This window comes from Arctopsyche grandis, chromosome 2 (assembly GCF_051622035.1).
Source record: "Arctopsyche grandis isolate Sample6627 chromosome 2, ASM5162203v2, whole genome shotgun sequence".
NCBI classification, from domain to species: domain Eukaryota; kingdom Metazoa; phylum Arthropoda; class Insecta; order Trichoptera; family Hydropsychidae; genus Arctopsyche; species Arctopsyche grandis.
Window position 1 is genome coordinate 19,284,286 of NC_135356.1, and position 13,662 is coordinate 19,297,947.

The 13,662-nt window shown below is 34.4% G+C and overlaps 1 protein-coding gene across 1 annotated transcript in view; it reads right to left on the reverse strand.

Moving 5' to 3' along the window:
- The window catches only part of sowah (ankyrin repeat domain family member sosondowah), a 207,636-nt gene that overhangs the window by 150,329 nt on the left and 43,645 nt on the right, over positions 1-13,662 (reverse strand). Inside the window, exon 5 of the mRNA XM_077445534.1 lies at positions 1,542-1,555. Within this exon, the coding sequence (XP_077301660.1) occupies positions 1,542-1,555 (14 nt within the window). The remainder of the gene's footprint in view (positions 1-1,541; positions 1,556-13,662) is intronic.

A 13,662-nucleotide genomic window follows, 5' to 3' on the forward strand; every position in this document is an offset into this window, starting at 1 on the left:
CACATTGAAAATGCCACTTTATCTAAAGAAAAAGATCTTCAAACAATGTATTTTGCCAGTTATGACGTATCAATGCGAAATTTGGGCATTGAAATGCATGAAAGTCTTGTGCACTCAAAGAATTATGGAACGCTGTACGAAGAGAGATAGAAAACGGAATACGTGGGTGAGAAATATAACAAGGGTGGTTAATAATGTGATCGGATAAATGCACTCAAGAGACATCCAAACGTTTAAAGATGCGCGAGAAGAAATAGCGCAATAGAATTTCACAAAAAAGCGTCAAGGGGTATTTGTATGTGATCCGTGGGTACTAACCATTTTTTGTGGAATTCTATTGCGTAAGTTCTTCTTGAGCGCCTTTGAAAATTAGGATTACTCGAAACTGTGCCACTATTCAGTGCAATTCAGCGCATTCTTCCAGGAACCGGTTAATATACATATGTATGTATGTAGTGTAGAAAGTGAAGGGATTGAAATGATAATAGTCGGGTAACGTAGCTAGACGAACGGACGAAATAAGTGCTCGAATAGCTCCCGAGAGAATGTAAAGGTGCAGGAAGGCAAAAGAGATGAGTAGTTGAATTAGAAAAATGTGTGGGATGAGATGGATGAGATTTGCTCAAAACAGAGATGGATGGAAGCTCGTTAGAGAGGTCTTCGTGAGCAGTGGATGGTGAATGATTATGAGAATGATATACATACATACATTCCGACATTATTTTGAAATTCAATTCGGATAAGATCCATACCAATGTGACTATTCTATATTATGATAGTAGAGTACAGCAAATTTTCACTTATAGTTTAACTGCTACGTTTAATCCAATTGGAAAAAGGTATCAATTCGAAAAATCATACAGGAATTATTCTAGATTAAAATAATATTTATTTAATATACACTGTGTTTTTTTCTATACAATTTCAATTTTGTATAATAATAACAATAAATTAAAGTGAACCTTTGCATATTAAAAAAGGGGGAATATATATAACTGAACTTTATTTAAGATAGTATTCACCGAGTACACTGAACTTCAAATATAAAAAAATAAATAAATTACGTACTACGTGTATATATATATGTACATACATTCGTACATATACTACACTACATTAATGCCTTTAAATAAAGTGAAATTCGAATAAACATCTATGATTAATTGGACTTCAGACTTTTCAGTAAATATATAATGACTACCGGACTAAGCCATCATTGCGACTAATTCGCTACATATCAATTACACGACTAGTAGCCCTTTTTGAACCATGTCAGGATTATATTTCAAATGAATTCATTGAATTCGACAAGATTGTGAGCAAATCCGTTCTTGCGGCGGCTTCCGTACGAGTCAGCCCTTTTGTTATGCAACGAATTAACTCGAGGGAAATTTAAATGAAACTTCACGAAAGTGAGAATGGTCGAGTGCGATATGCCTCACGAGAGCGTGGGTGAACCGGGTGAGGTTGACGTTAAACGCGTCGCTAATTTTTCGTAAATATATCAATGTTCTTCGAAAGCCGTTCGCCTTTGATACCACAAAACTTGTCGCCGCTAATTTGGTATCACAGTGCGCGAGATTCCTTTCATTTTTTCCCCGTCGCCAGAATATACTATGTGTAACCGTTTCTAATCGATGATTAGATCTTAGTATTTATATGTAACATGTAAATAATCGACTTATGACGGTAGTAATGAAGAGACGTATGAAATGAGGATGGAGTGCATTTGGACGAATGAATGCGGTTTAACTCAAAAATGCCACGTTGCCTGAAGAAAAAGATCTTCAATCAATGTGTTTTATCACTGATGATGTGTGGATGTGAAACTTGGACTTGAACGCCTAGTTGCTACAGAAAGTCCAATGCACTCAAAGAAGTATGGAACGTTATATGTTTGGCATAAATAGGAAAGACAGGAAATGGAATACGTGGATGAGAAGTATGACCAGGGTTGTGGATATAGTGGATAGAGTGAAGAATGAACGAAAGGTGGACAAAATAAATGCTAGAATGGTACCCGAGAGAATGCACAAGAATGAAAGGAAGACCGCGGAAAAGATGGTTACACGAAATTAGGAAAATGTGTGCGGTGAAATGGATGAGAGTTGCGCAAAACAGATACAAGTGGACGCGTGTAGGAGAGGCTGTAGATGATGATGATATTTGAAAGTGGCGGAAGTACAATTTTCAGTTCCAAAAATACTATTTTTGTTTGACTTAATTCACAAATTGTCTTAAATCACTTCTTTTAATTCGATATATCCAAAATCTGGGAAAAGCAGAATAAACGTATTACAGGCCATCAGTATTTTTAAATATTATTAAACGAAAAACATTATATTTCATGTTTTGCGAAATATTTCTCGAAATGGAGTATATGTATATGAGAAAATATTATTAAATATTTAAAATGTTATTCAATTGAAATTAATTTCCGACTTTTCGGAATATTTATTCCACATTGGAAAATAATGCCACGTACCAAAATAGCGGGACGATGTTTTGACAACATATTTTACTTTTTCAACCGTCGGCAAAAAAAAAGCAACGAAACATCCGACGCGACAAATTCGCATCACAAAAATGTTAATGAAAAACTCAAGTAAATACATCAACGCTCTCCCGCACACGTATTATATTATAGGTATATACACGAATTCCAAAAACGGTTGTAAATCGGTCGACACATTAAAATAGAAATTTCCTAAAGATCAACGTTGAACCGTTTGACCCTTGGGTCATTTTTTGACGGGCCCATTGGACCATTGAAACATAATATGATACTCATTCGGAATAAAAAATGTTGCACTTGTATATACATATGTATTATTAATATGAACAGCTCTCGCTTTGTAGAGGCCTTTTATTAACGGAATTTTTTTAAATACAATATATCTCAACATGTACATATTTGCTCTGAGGAAAAAATGTAGTATAGCTGAAGTATATTCCCATGATGTGTTTAAACGTAAATCTAAATACATACGCTCTTCTAGTATAGACTTTCTGAAGGAAACAAAAATACCAGTGTTGCTTTTTTATAGAGATAAATTTATTACATCGTTGTCTACATTTTCGTATGTAGTAGCTTTTTGAACATCATTAAAATTATCTACAGTATATTTACAAATTTTTAGGCCTTCATATAAAATTTCGTACTTTTTACATTTTCTACATATGGTACCTATATACGAAATATCAATAAATGAAGTATTGTGATCGCGACCGAAGATTTTGACTGTTTTTATTTAAAATTAACAAAATACTGCATATTAAACATAAGTCACCAGGCTGACTAATTAAACTGAGCAACAAAAAATCTCGTATTTTACTTACTGGAGCGGAAACTTATCAATCTTTAGTAAGTTGACCCACTAAATTCAAATATGACAATGATTTTTGTTGGTTTTCTCTCGCAGTTTTTACAGGTTTTCGGTTTTTGCAATCTTTAACTCAAAATCTATATAAGTACATATTGCTGTGACAAAAGTGAGAATTGAAATCAATAATCAGATGTTTTTCAATTGATTGTGATTTTTATTGCTTTAAAATATGTATAATTAGTAGTCTAGCGAATTTTAAATGTCAAAAACTTTTTTTTACAATTTATACATATATCCATTGGGCCAGTATACTTTTTTTACCGCCCTTACAAGGATTAGTTTTTAATCTCTTCTTTTTTCATTTTATCTGACCGTACTAATATTAGCGGTAAATGATTTTAAATTGAAATACACTTTTTAAACATATTCATATACATCAAATTACTCATGAAGAGTTCCGCTTATTCAAAAAAAGCAATAAAAATACGTCTTCTACAAAGCAAGGTCCACTTTAATGTACGACACAAGTGTCACATCAATTACACAAAGGAGAGATATATCTAATATCTCGCACAATTAACACTCGATATAACTCCGTGGCCACTTATTTATCTTCCGAGTCGCCACCGACCATTTGGACGTGGACCAATCCACTGCCGGATGAGAGGGGGGCCGGGGCGAGGGATAAAAGAAGATCGTCGCCGAGGAGACGTTATTGCGTCGTCGAAACGATAATTTACCCGGGTGGTGAAATTAAATTAATTCGATTCGTCGACGTTTAACTTCTGTAAAACACCGACGGGTACAATATTCCGACTGGTAGGACGACGGGCGCGTGCTCGCGTCTCTTCGGACATTTGTTCGACATGAGCGAAAACGCGACTCGCAGCTTCTCGTACACACTGTTTTGCAAGTCGAAAAAAATTACAATAAAAAGAAATGATAAAAAACCTTTACGCAAATTCTACGCCTACGAATGTCGAGTTCACACTGACGTTATATATTAAAATGTGGGTTGAAAGTTAAGTAGACTTAAGTTAAGTGTGTTTCGGAGCAACACTTGTAGACGTTTTTGAAATGTGTCGATTGACGAACAAAATCTGTGATAATTAAATGCAGAAGTTTTGCAACCGAGCTACATATGTAAGTGCTCAGATGGGTTGTTCGTCTTCTTTGTCATAGTCTCACGTGCTCTTAAAGAAGCTCGATTATTTGCACTGAACTGGGATTGAGATGGTATGGATAACGAAAAATCACAAATAATCGAATGACATTAGATATTGAATAGAGCCAGTGAATAATCAAAGTTATCTTATAATGATTCGGTCTTAAGCTCTCTCTCTTATGATGACGTTTCGATTATAAAATCAATTAATGAAAGGTAAAAATAAATAATCAAAACTACATTTTACGTTACTATAATGTACTAGATCTGTTCTGCAAGAAAACGGGGAAAAAGTAAGAAGGAGAAAAGAAAAGTAATTAAATTATAAGAAAACATCCTACAGGATATAATGCCCTCTTACATTTTAAATGGTTGTTTGAAAGAGGAGTACGTATTTCAAATACACATTGATGTAACATATGTATAAATATACGTAAATACAATTGAATTCAAATTAATTTAAAAAATATGTTCTAGAAAGTAATATAATTTGGATATATTTATTTATTTAAGTTTCAGTTTCGAACATTGTGGCATTACAGGATATTTATGTATCTATATTGTAGTTCAGGACATAACCATTATGAATATCTACATTTTGAGATATATACATATATATGTATATAGTATATAAAATTTAATAATAGTATTCAGAAGCTGCAACGATGTACATAAATATGTACCATAAAATTATATGAGTTTGCTTTTATTGTAATTTGTCGAAATATTGCTAGTAAGGTTAAATAAAGGGCCGCCGAGAGCAACCCCGGGCTCTGGGAAAAATTTCGGGCCCTATGACAAACTAAAAAAAAAAATATGTTATACATATGTATATTTTTAATATGCGAAAAACTATCAGAACTATTATTAAAAAAAACCCTGTATATTGGTTGCTATTTTTGTATTAATTGAATAAGAAAATATGATGTAACATACATGATTTCCGACACAGGGCCCCTCGAGTAGTCAGGGCCCTGGAACTTTACCCCCCCCCCTTCTCGTCGGCCCTGGTTAAATATGTATATATATTAAATTGAAAAAATATATATAAACTACATGTATGTATATTACTCTAGTGAATTTAATGAATGGGCATTTAAGTTTAAATAATAATTTTATATTCAAGTGTATATAAATAGGTATATAATTGACAGCCATAATTCACTAATTTTTTAGGCAATCAACATTTTATATTGTATCATAAATTTTGAAGATTTCGACTGGTCTCGAGCGGCAATTTAAAAACGTTAAGAACCCCTGACCCATCAACAGCATCAATAAAAATGAAATGACTCGAAGACAATATATCAAGCGGGAGGGAAAAAAACTTTTTGATTCGCCGCGACCGCGACAAGGCGTCCGCGGGACGATTTATCGCCATATTTTCCGGTCGAAAATAGTGAAATTTGGTATATTTTCTCCTAGGAAATTAGTTGCGGTTCGGTTCGGACAGATGTCGGTGAATAATTGGGAGTGCTTCGTTGAAAAATATAGGTGTTTGGCGGGTGTAGGACAGTGTGTCGTACATGTCGTACCGAAAACACGACCGGGACGACGATGCCAACTCTTCTGGCGACTACTAATTCGTCGCCGGGAGTCGATTAATCGCACAAGCGCCACCATTCACTAATATTATTACTATGTGTATACTTCAGTGTTTATAGGATGGTCTTATCTCGAGGTTGTCTCCAAACATGCTCCCAATATTCGGGAAAGCATTATATGTAAGATGAACTAAGGTAAAAGTTGGGTAGCACCAGCTCAGCTCCTTGATTATATATTTCAAAAAATACTTTTTTGAATGAAAAACAAATTAATTTAAATACATAATATTATATATTGATGATGGTTTCCTTGCCCATATATAATATATATTATATGAATGCAGATTTGTAAATAAAGGTAAATATGTATATACGTACTTGGAAAAATAGAATTAAAGTTCGATTATAGATGGAAATTTTGGGTCTGGTATATTGATATTAGTGAAGGAGTACTATAAATTAAATAAAATCAAATGAATCGATCCTATTTACTGCACATAAATACACTTCTCTGTATTATAATTGTGAAGTATAACAAAAAGTACGAAATGTAGTGGTAAAAATGAATTAAGAATGTAGAGCTGGTTACTTGTTTAAATCAAATTTATAGTTATTATGCTATTATATTTCGGTAAATATGTATAATATCTGTTCATATTATATTACAACAGAGCTAATTTAATAATATTACATGTAAATCCAATTTCATCACCTATGTAGTCGCTCACTATCCACTGCTGGATGAAAGCCTCTCCAACACGCTTCCAATCGTCTCTGTTTTGGGCAGCTCTCATCCATCTCACCCCACACATTTTCATCAACCTGTCTTCCATGCAGCCTTACTTTCACCGTTTTACATTCTCTCAGGAACCAATCTAGCACTTCTTTCGTCGATTCTTGTAGCTACGTAACCCGCTTATTGCCATTCCAATCTCTTCACCCTCTCCACTATATCCACTAACCTTGTCATACTTCTCACAAATCAAATTTAAAAAGGGAAGAATCATCACATTTGGGCGATGTCTGAAAATATAATATTTTCATATTACTATTACGGTATTTTTTTGCATTTACAAAGCAAATATTTCAGAAAGATTGATTAAGATACACCAAATTTTATGCTCGGGATGACAGCACTCGAGCAATATCTGGAACGGTTTATACTATTGTACGATATTTGAAACGGTCATATTACTCAAGGTTTTATGTATGTATTTATATGAACTCTAAATAAAATAATAATTTCTATCTATGTTTCTATTAGGGTTTCTGCTCGGGTCGACCCGGGACAGATATTCTCGGGAATTCTTTACTCGAATACCGGGGAAATATTTCAATCAAAATGATCTTTAAATGGTTTAATAAAGGCGAATTTATGTATATCCTACGATGAAACTATTGTGAAGCGAGTGTATCCGTCTTGACGATTCTACAATGGTAGAAACTCTTTTGGATTCTGATGAAGATGAGACGATTGTGTGTCTGACAATGAATGAAGAATTATATTAGGAATTATCAAGATAAAAATACAAAATAGCGTAAATAAAATGACGTTGACTTTAAAAAAGAAATGAAAAGAAGTGTTATATTAAAAATAAATAAAGTAAATTGAGAAAAAAACTACATCATTTGTCCCGGGAACGATTCCGAGCTCTATCCCGTATCTCGGGAATTGAAATAGTTCGGGAAATCATAAACCCTAGTTTCTATGCTCTAAGTAAAAAAAAACAACGACGAACCCAATTAATACCAATTTTATAGTGAAGATTTATCTCATTCGGGCAACGTCCGAAACGGTCACTTTATTATTATTTTCATACGAACTCTAAATAAGACAACAAGCCCAGGTACAAAAAACGAAGATCGCAGAACGATTGTGTCAAAGATTGATCGGGTTAAATGATAATAAGCTGCGTCTGCGCACATATCCGAGTGATTGATCGGCGCGCATTCCGCACGGCAATTGTCGCATCTCGTGTTTCGGCTCGCGTTTCTCCCCGGCTCATTAGGGCCGCATAACACTGTCGACTTGACATAAACAAACCATGAAATCCCACGGATTCCCCATAATTTTTGACGCCTAGTTTTTTATTTATGCTTTTTTTTACAACGATCTCACCCCTCCCCATTCCGTCGTCATATTTCACTGGAGCCCGGCGGCGCCCAATAAAAAGTCGCCGGCGTCGTTTTCTCGACGACGAAGACGCCCTTCTCGGTCGCATAATGAGCCCGGCAAGACACATTGCCGGTTGCATTTCTCTCCCCGGTTTCTATTTCGGAATTAGAGAATCTAACTAAACCGAATTTGTTTTTTGTGCGCGGTGAGATTTGTAGTTCGTACGCGTCTCGAGTGCTCGAATGGCCTCGGAGGGGGCGCGAGCACCCGGCTAATTAATGTCGACCCACTTTTAACAAAGTATCGGAATGACAAAATAAATAAAAAACTACATAAATATATAATATATCATATGCATAATTATAAAAACTGATTATCACCATGGTAATGAACCTTGTAATATCACCATGGTAAAATATATTTGGAAAATAATAATAGCTAGACTGGTCGGCAACCTACGACCGGGGACAGATGAGAATTACATATATTCATATATAAAACATGTTAATACGTGTTTTGGTGCCCGCTAGAATTATTCATCAAGTAAATTTAAATATTAAAATAAATATATCTATATATTTAAATTATATGGAAATATAATAGTATGTATAATACATATGTATGTATGTACATATACACCAGCAGTCACATAAAATGGAACGCTTGTGAATTTTACGACTTCGAGGTCATTAAAGGATAATCCCTTTATGTGTAGGGTTTTTAACGACCAAATATTCTAAATATGATTGTTTTCTAAGATTTGAGTTCAGTTTAGTGTGGGTTTTCGAGGAGAAAGCATCAAATTCGAATTTTAACACGTCAACATGAAAAAAACGAGCTCAGTTATCATTGCAGAAGAGTGTAAAAATCGTGACATTGGCGAGTTCAGGATTTTCCTTTCGGTCAATTTCCAAGAAAATGGGATGTTCTATATCGACTGTTTCGAGAATACTGATAAAAAAAAAGAGAATCTGGAAGTTTTGATCGTAAGAAGGGGACCGAACTGAAAAGATGCACATCGGAGAGGCAAGACCGTGTAATAACCAGATTATCTTTACAGCAGCGATTTAAAACTGCTGTAGAAATAAGAACAGATGTATCTTCACAATTTTCCATGGAAATCAGCGACTCAACAGTAAGAAGGCGACTCAGAGAAGCTGGACTGTACGGTCGGAAAGCTGCAAAAAAACCACTACTAACCAAGAGAATGAAAAACAATCGATTGGAATGGGCGAAAGCACATGAAAATTGGAGTCCATCAGATTGGCAACGAGTGATACTTTCCGACAAATCAAAGTTTAACCTCTATAGTCCTGATGGTTTTCCGTATGTCCGAAGGAAAGTTGGCGAAAGGTATAATGAAAATTGTACCCTTAAAAATGTTAAGCATCCTCCAAGTCAAATGGTCTGGGGATGCTTTTCGTACCATAGCATTGGACAATTGGAGTTTCTACAAGGTGCCATCGATGGAAAAAAATATAAAAAAATTTTAGAAGAAAGCTTTGTCCCATCGATGGAAAACCACCTTTCATATACCGATGATATAATTTTTCAAGATGACTCTGCCCCTTGTCATCGAGCTAAATTGGTGAGAATTCATTTTATTTGATAGCATTGAATATAAATTATAAAATTTAAATCAAAAAACTAATTTTTTTTTTTTACTTTTTTTTTGGTTCGGGACTATTTACAAGAAATGGGTGTAAAGACACTACCATGGCCTGGCAATGGTCCCGATTTAAATCCAATCGAAAATTTATGGATGGGTATCAAGTACAGGATAAGGAAGAACAATGTTACTACTCTTAAATCGTTGAAAGAAATAATAGAAAAGATATGGTACGAAGACTTCCCAATCGAAAATTTAAAAACTTTAGTAGATTCCATGCCAAACCGAATAAAAGAAGTTATAAAATCGAAAGGAGCCGCTACAAAATATTAATTTCTTTTTTATAAGTTGTAAATAATAATATGTGACTGTAATAAAATTAAAAATGTATATGTATAGTGTTATTTTCATTTCAAATTTCATTTAACCGTGAAGTCAACGCACGGTCGTAAAATCTGCCCTCCATAAAATTTCTCCCCAACTCATTTTTGTCAACTTTTTTTTTTCACGTTTGGTATTACACGAATGCACTATGGTACAACCTATCATTTAAATGACTTTCGGTTTTGGTTTTATATAAGATTACCGAAATTTCACGCAAAAACATGTTTCGCTTAAGCGTTCCGTTTTATGTGACTGCTGCTGTATATATACACGATGCCGGAGCGAAAAAGGCGAATTTTGGATTTTCATCGATAGACCTATTGGAAAAGTTTCGTTGTATCAAGGAAACGTTAAATAAAAATTTCATTGGTTTTAAACGTGTCCTGTGCCACACAAAATTTCGAAAAAGTAGGTTTTTTCATATGTACATATATCTCCTTTTTAAAAATAGTTTTGATTTTTTCACTACTTTAACAAAAATGAATACTTAATACTCTACAATTAAAATTTATTTGGGTCGATTGGCATGAGTTTTGACTGATTGACGAGAATGAAAAGTCGCCGTTTCGTTAGAAAGTTCCCTCGCAATGGATGTTTGTAAGGGGAAAGCATTATTTTCAAAAAAAATTGTGATTATTTAAAAAAAAAACAAGTCATCGAGAGCTTCCTTTGTTATGCATATGTATGTACATATATCTTTAATTTGAACACAAAAAATAAACGAATTATTTGGAATATAAGGAGGCCAAAATTTTGATTTGAGGCCAAAATGTCGGGTTTTACGTCATAAAAAGTCATTTTAATCCTTACATTTCATAAAATCGCAAATTTTTTTCGGAGCTTCTTTTTGTGGTGTAATTAAAGATGGGTCTACGTGACGAGACAGAATGTTAAATTACAGAAAACGCAAATATCGGAAGGCAAAGATCGAAAATCGAAAGGTCTAAAGTCGAAAGATCAAAAAAAAAAAGTGCATGGTAAACGGTACATACTCACTTAATTTGCGCGAGCAGGATACAACAGGAACAAGAGGAACAGGCTTTTCCTCTTGTTCCTGTTGTACCCTGCTCGCGTAAATTAAGTGAGTATGTACCGTTTACCATGCACCCCTTTTTTTTGATCTTTCGACTTAAGATCTTTCGATTTTCGATCTTTGCCTTCCGATATTTGCATTTTCTGTTATTTAACATTCTATCTCATCACGGAGACCGATTAAATATATATACTTAAGGAACGTCTCTCTCCGAAAAATCATTTTTAAATTAGCACGGAAACGTGAAAAAAATGACGATTTTCTGAAAATAGCGCTTCCACTATACCAACACCCATTGCAAACGCGGCACGCTTTGTATGGGGGTTTCTAGCGAAACGGCGACTTTGAATTCTCGTTAATCAGTCAAAACTTATAACTATCAACCCAAATGAACTGCAATAAGTGAGTATTGAGTGTTTATATTTTTTTTATAGTAAAAAAATCAAAGCTTTTCTCGGAAACGAGATAGATATGTATATGAAAGAAAACCTACTTTTTCGAAATTTTTGTCGACATAAATCGATTGCTTGGTGGCACAGGACATTGTTTAAAATCAATGATATTTTTTATATGTACATACATATAACGTTTCCTCGGTATGACGAAAGTTTCCATTAGGTCCATCGTTGAAAATCCAAATTCGCGTTTATCGCTCCGGCCTAATAATATTTATGTTCAATGAATATATACATTGCGTTACAGTGTTATATACAGTGTAATAATACATACATTGCGTTTTAATTTTACAAGGACGTATAATACGAATTCTATTAGACAGGTTAAAAATGTGTAGGAAACAAATAAGTATGTATTTATGTATTGTAGGTACATTGAAACTATGTATATTAGAGACCAAAAGTTGCTAAAATCTTTTACATATAAATATTTGGTGGAGGTCAATATTGTACCTACTTATACACGATAAAATGTATGTATGTGTGAGCAACCACAAGACTTTACACATAACGAAGGCTATTGGAAAATGCAATATTGTGTAGGTACATTAGTTGCATCTTGTAAAAGTGAAAGTCTTGGGCGCCTAGATGGCGCCAGTGTCGCACATTTTTCGCCATACATCAAGCTGCGGCAAATGGGCGCCCACCAGCGTCCCGACGCCTTTAGGCGGAGCAACAAGGCGCCGGACGCCACCCTCTCAAAACTCACCCTTTCTCCCACTTACATATATCCATATACGGACCGTTTTTTCCATTTAACAGGGCAAGACTGGCGCCACAGGCGGCGGCCAAACGGCACATTTAGCTCGACCATAATTCGGCGAAATGGACGTCACGGCCAAATATTGCCTGCCAAAATGCATTTTGACAATCCTCTCCGCGTTTTATAACGCGATTTATTCTGTGATATTTCAATAAAGTCCAAATTATCTGCAATGATGGATTCATCTTGCAGCATGTCATTTTTATGATATACTAGCTGAACCCGGCATATGTTGCAATGCCAGAATAAGGCATGTAATTCCCGTTCCCGTTTCAAGAGATGTTTGGAGATCAAATAACGCCTCTCCAGAGCCGTGTCGTCATAAACCAACTGGTAACGTGGTTACTAACGAACACATTTCCTTGACTACACAATGGCGCTTCAAACTTTTGGCGTCAGTAAGAGGTTTTTTCCCGTTTTTTTTACAGTAATATTCCCGAACATGCATACAACAAAACCTAAAAGTTCCATCGTAATCGATTGAATGGTTTAGGAGCCTATACGAGACAGACAGACAAACCAACAGTCATTTAAATATATATATATATATATATATATATATATATATATATATATATATATATATATATATATATATATATATATGTACATGTAAGATTATGTACACACATATATACATATATTCGTGAGAAAATACACATATACGTACATAAGTAAAAATCTCTATATATCTGATATTATATTTTGCATGGCAATAATATTTAAATCGTCGAAAAGAGCGAGAAAAATGCTTACCAACAATAATAACACATAATTAATACATTTGACCCACTCAAATCAAATATGGCAATGATTTTTGTTCGTTTTTTCTCGATAATGAGGTAAGGGCGTTTAAAAAAATTTTAAAGTGCTTTTGCAGTATTTAACTCAACATCTATTATTGCTGTGCCAAAAGTGAGTATTTGAATCAAAAGTGAGTATTTGAGTCAGATGTTTTTCTTTTGATTGTAATTTTTTTAATGCTTCAAAATACTTTGGAGCATTAAAAATTTTTGGATTTGGAAAAAGATTTGGTCGATATGTCAAAACTTGTTGCAATTTCTGCTTTTAATAACGAATAACTGATTTGATTATGTTTCATAGTATTTCATTAAATGACATGCATATTTCTGACCTGGCCAAAACTAGGGGGGGAAGCAAATGCCCCCCCCCCCCCCCGTGAATGACGTTCCCAATATTAGGGTCGCCACCCTAAAACGGTCAGAAACCTGAGCTTTTTTAATCAATATCAAGTGTCTTTTACAAA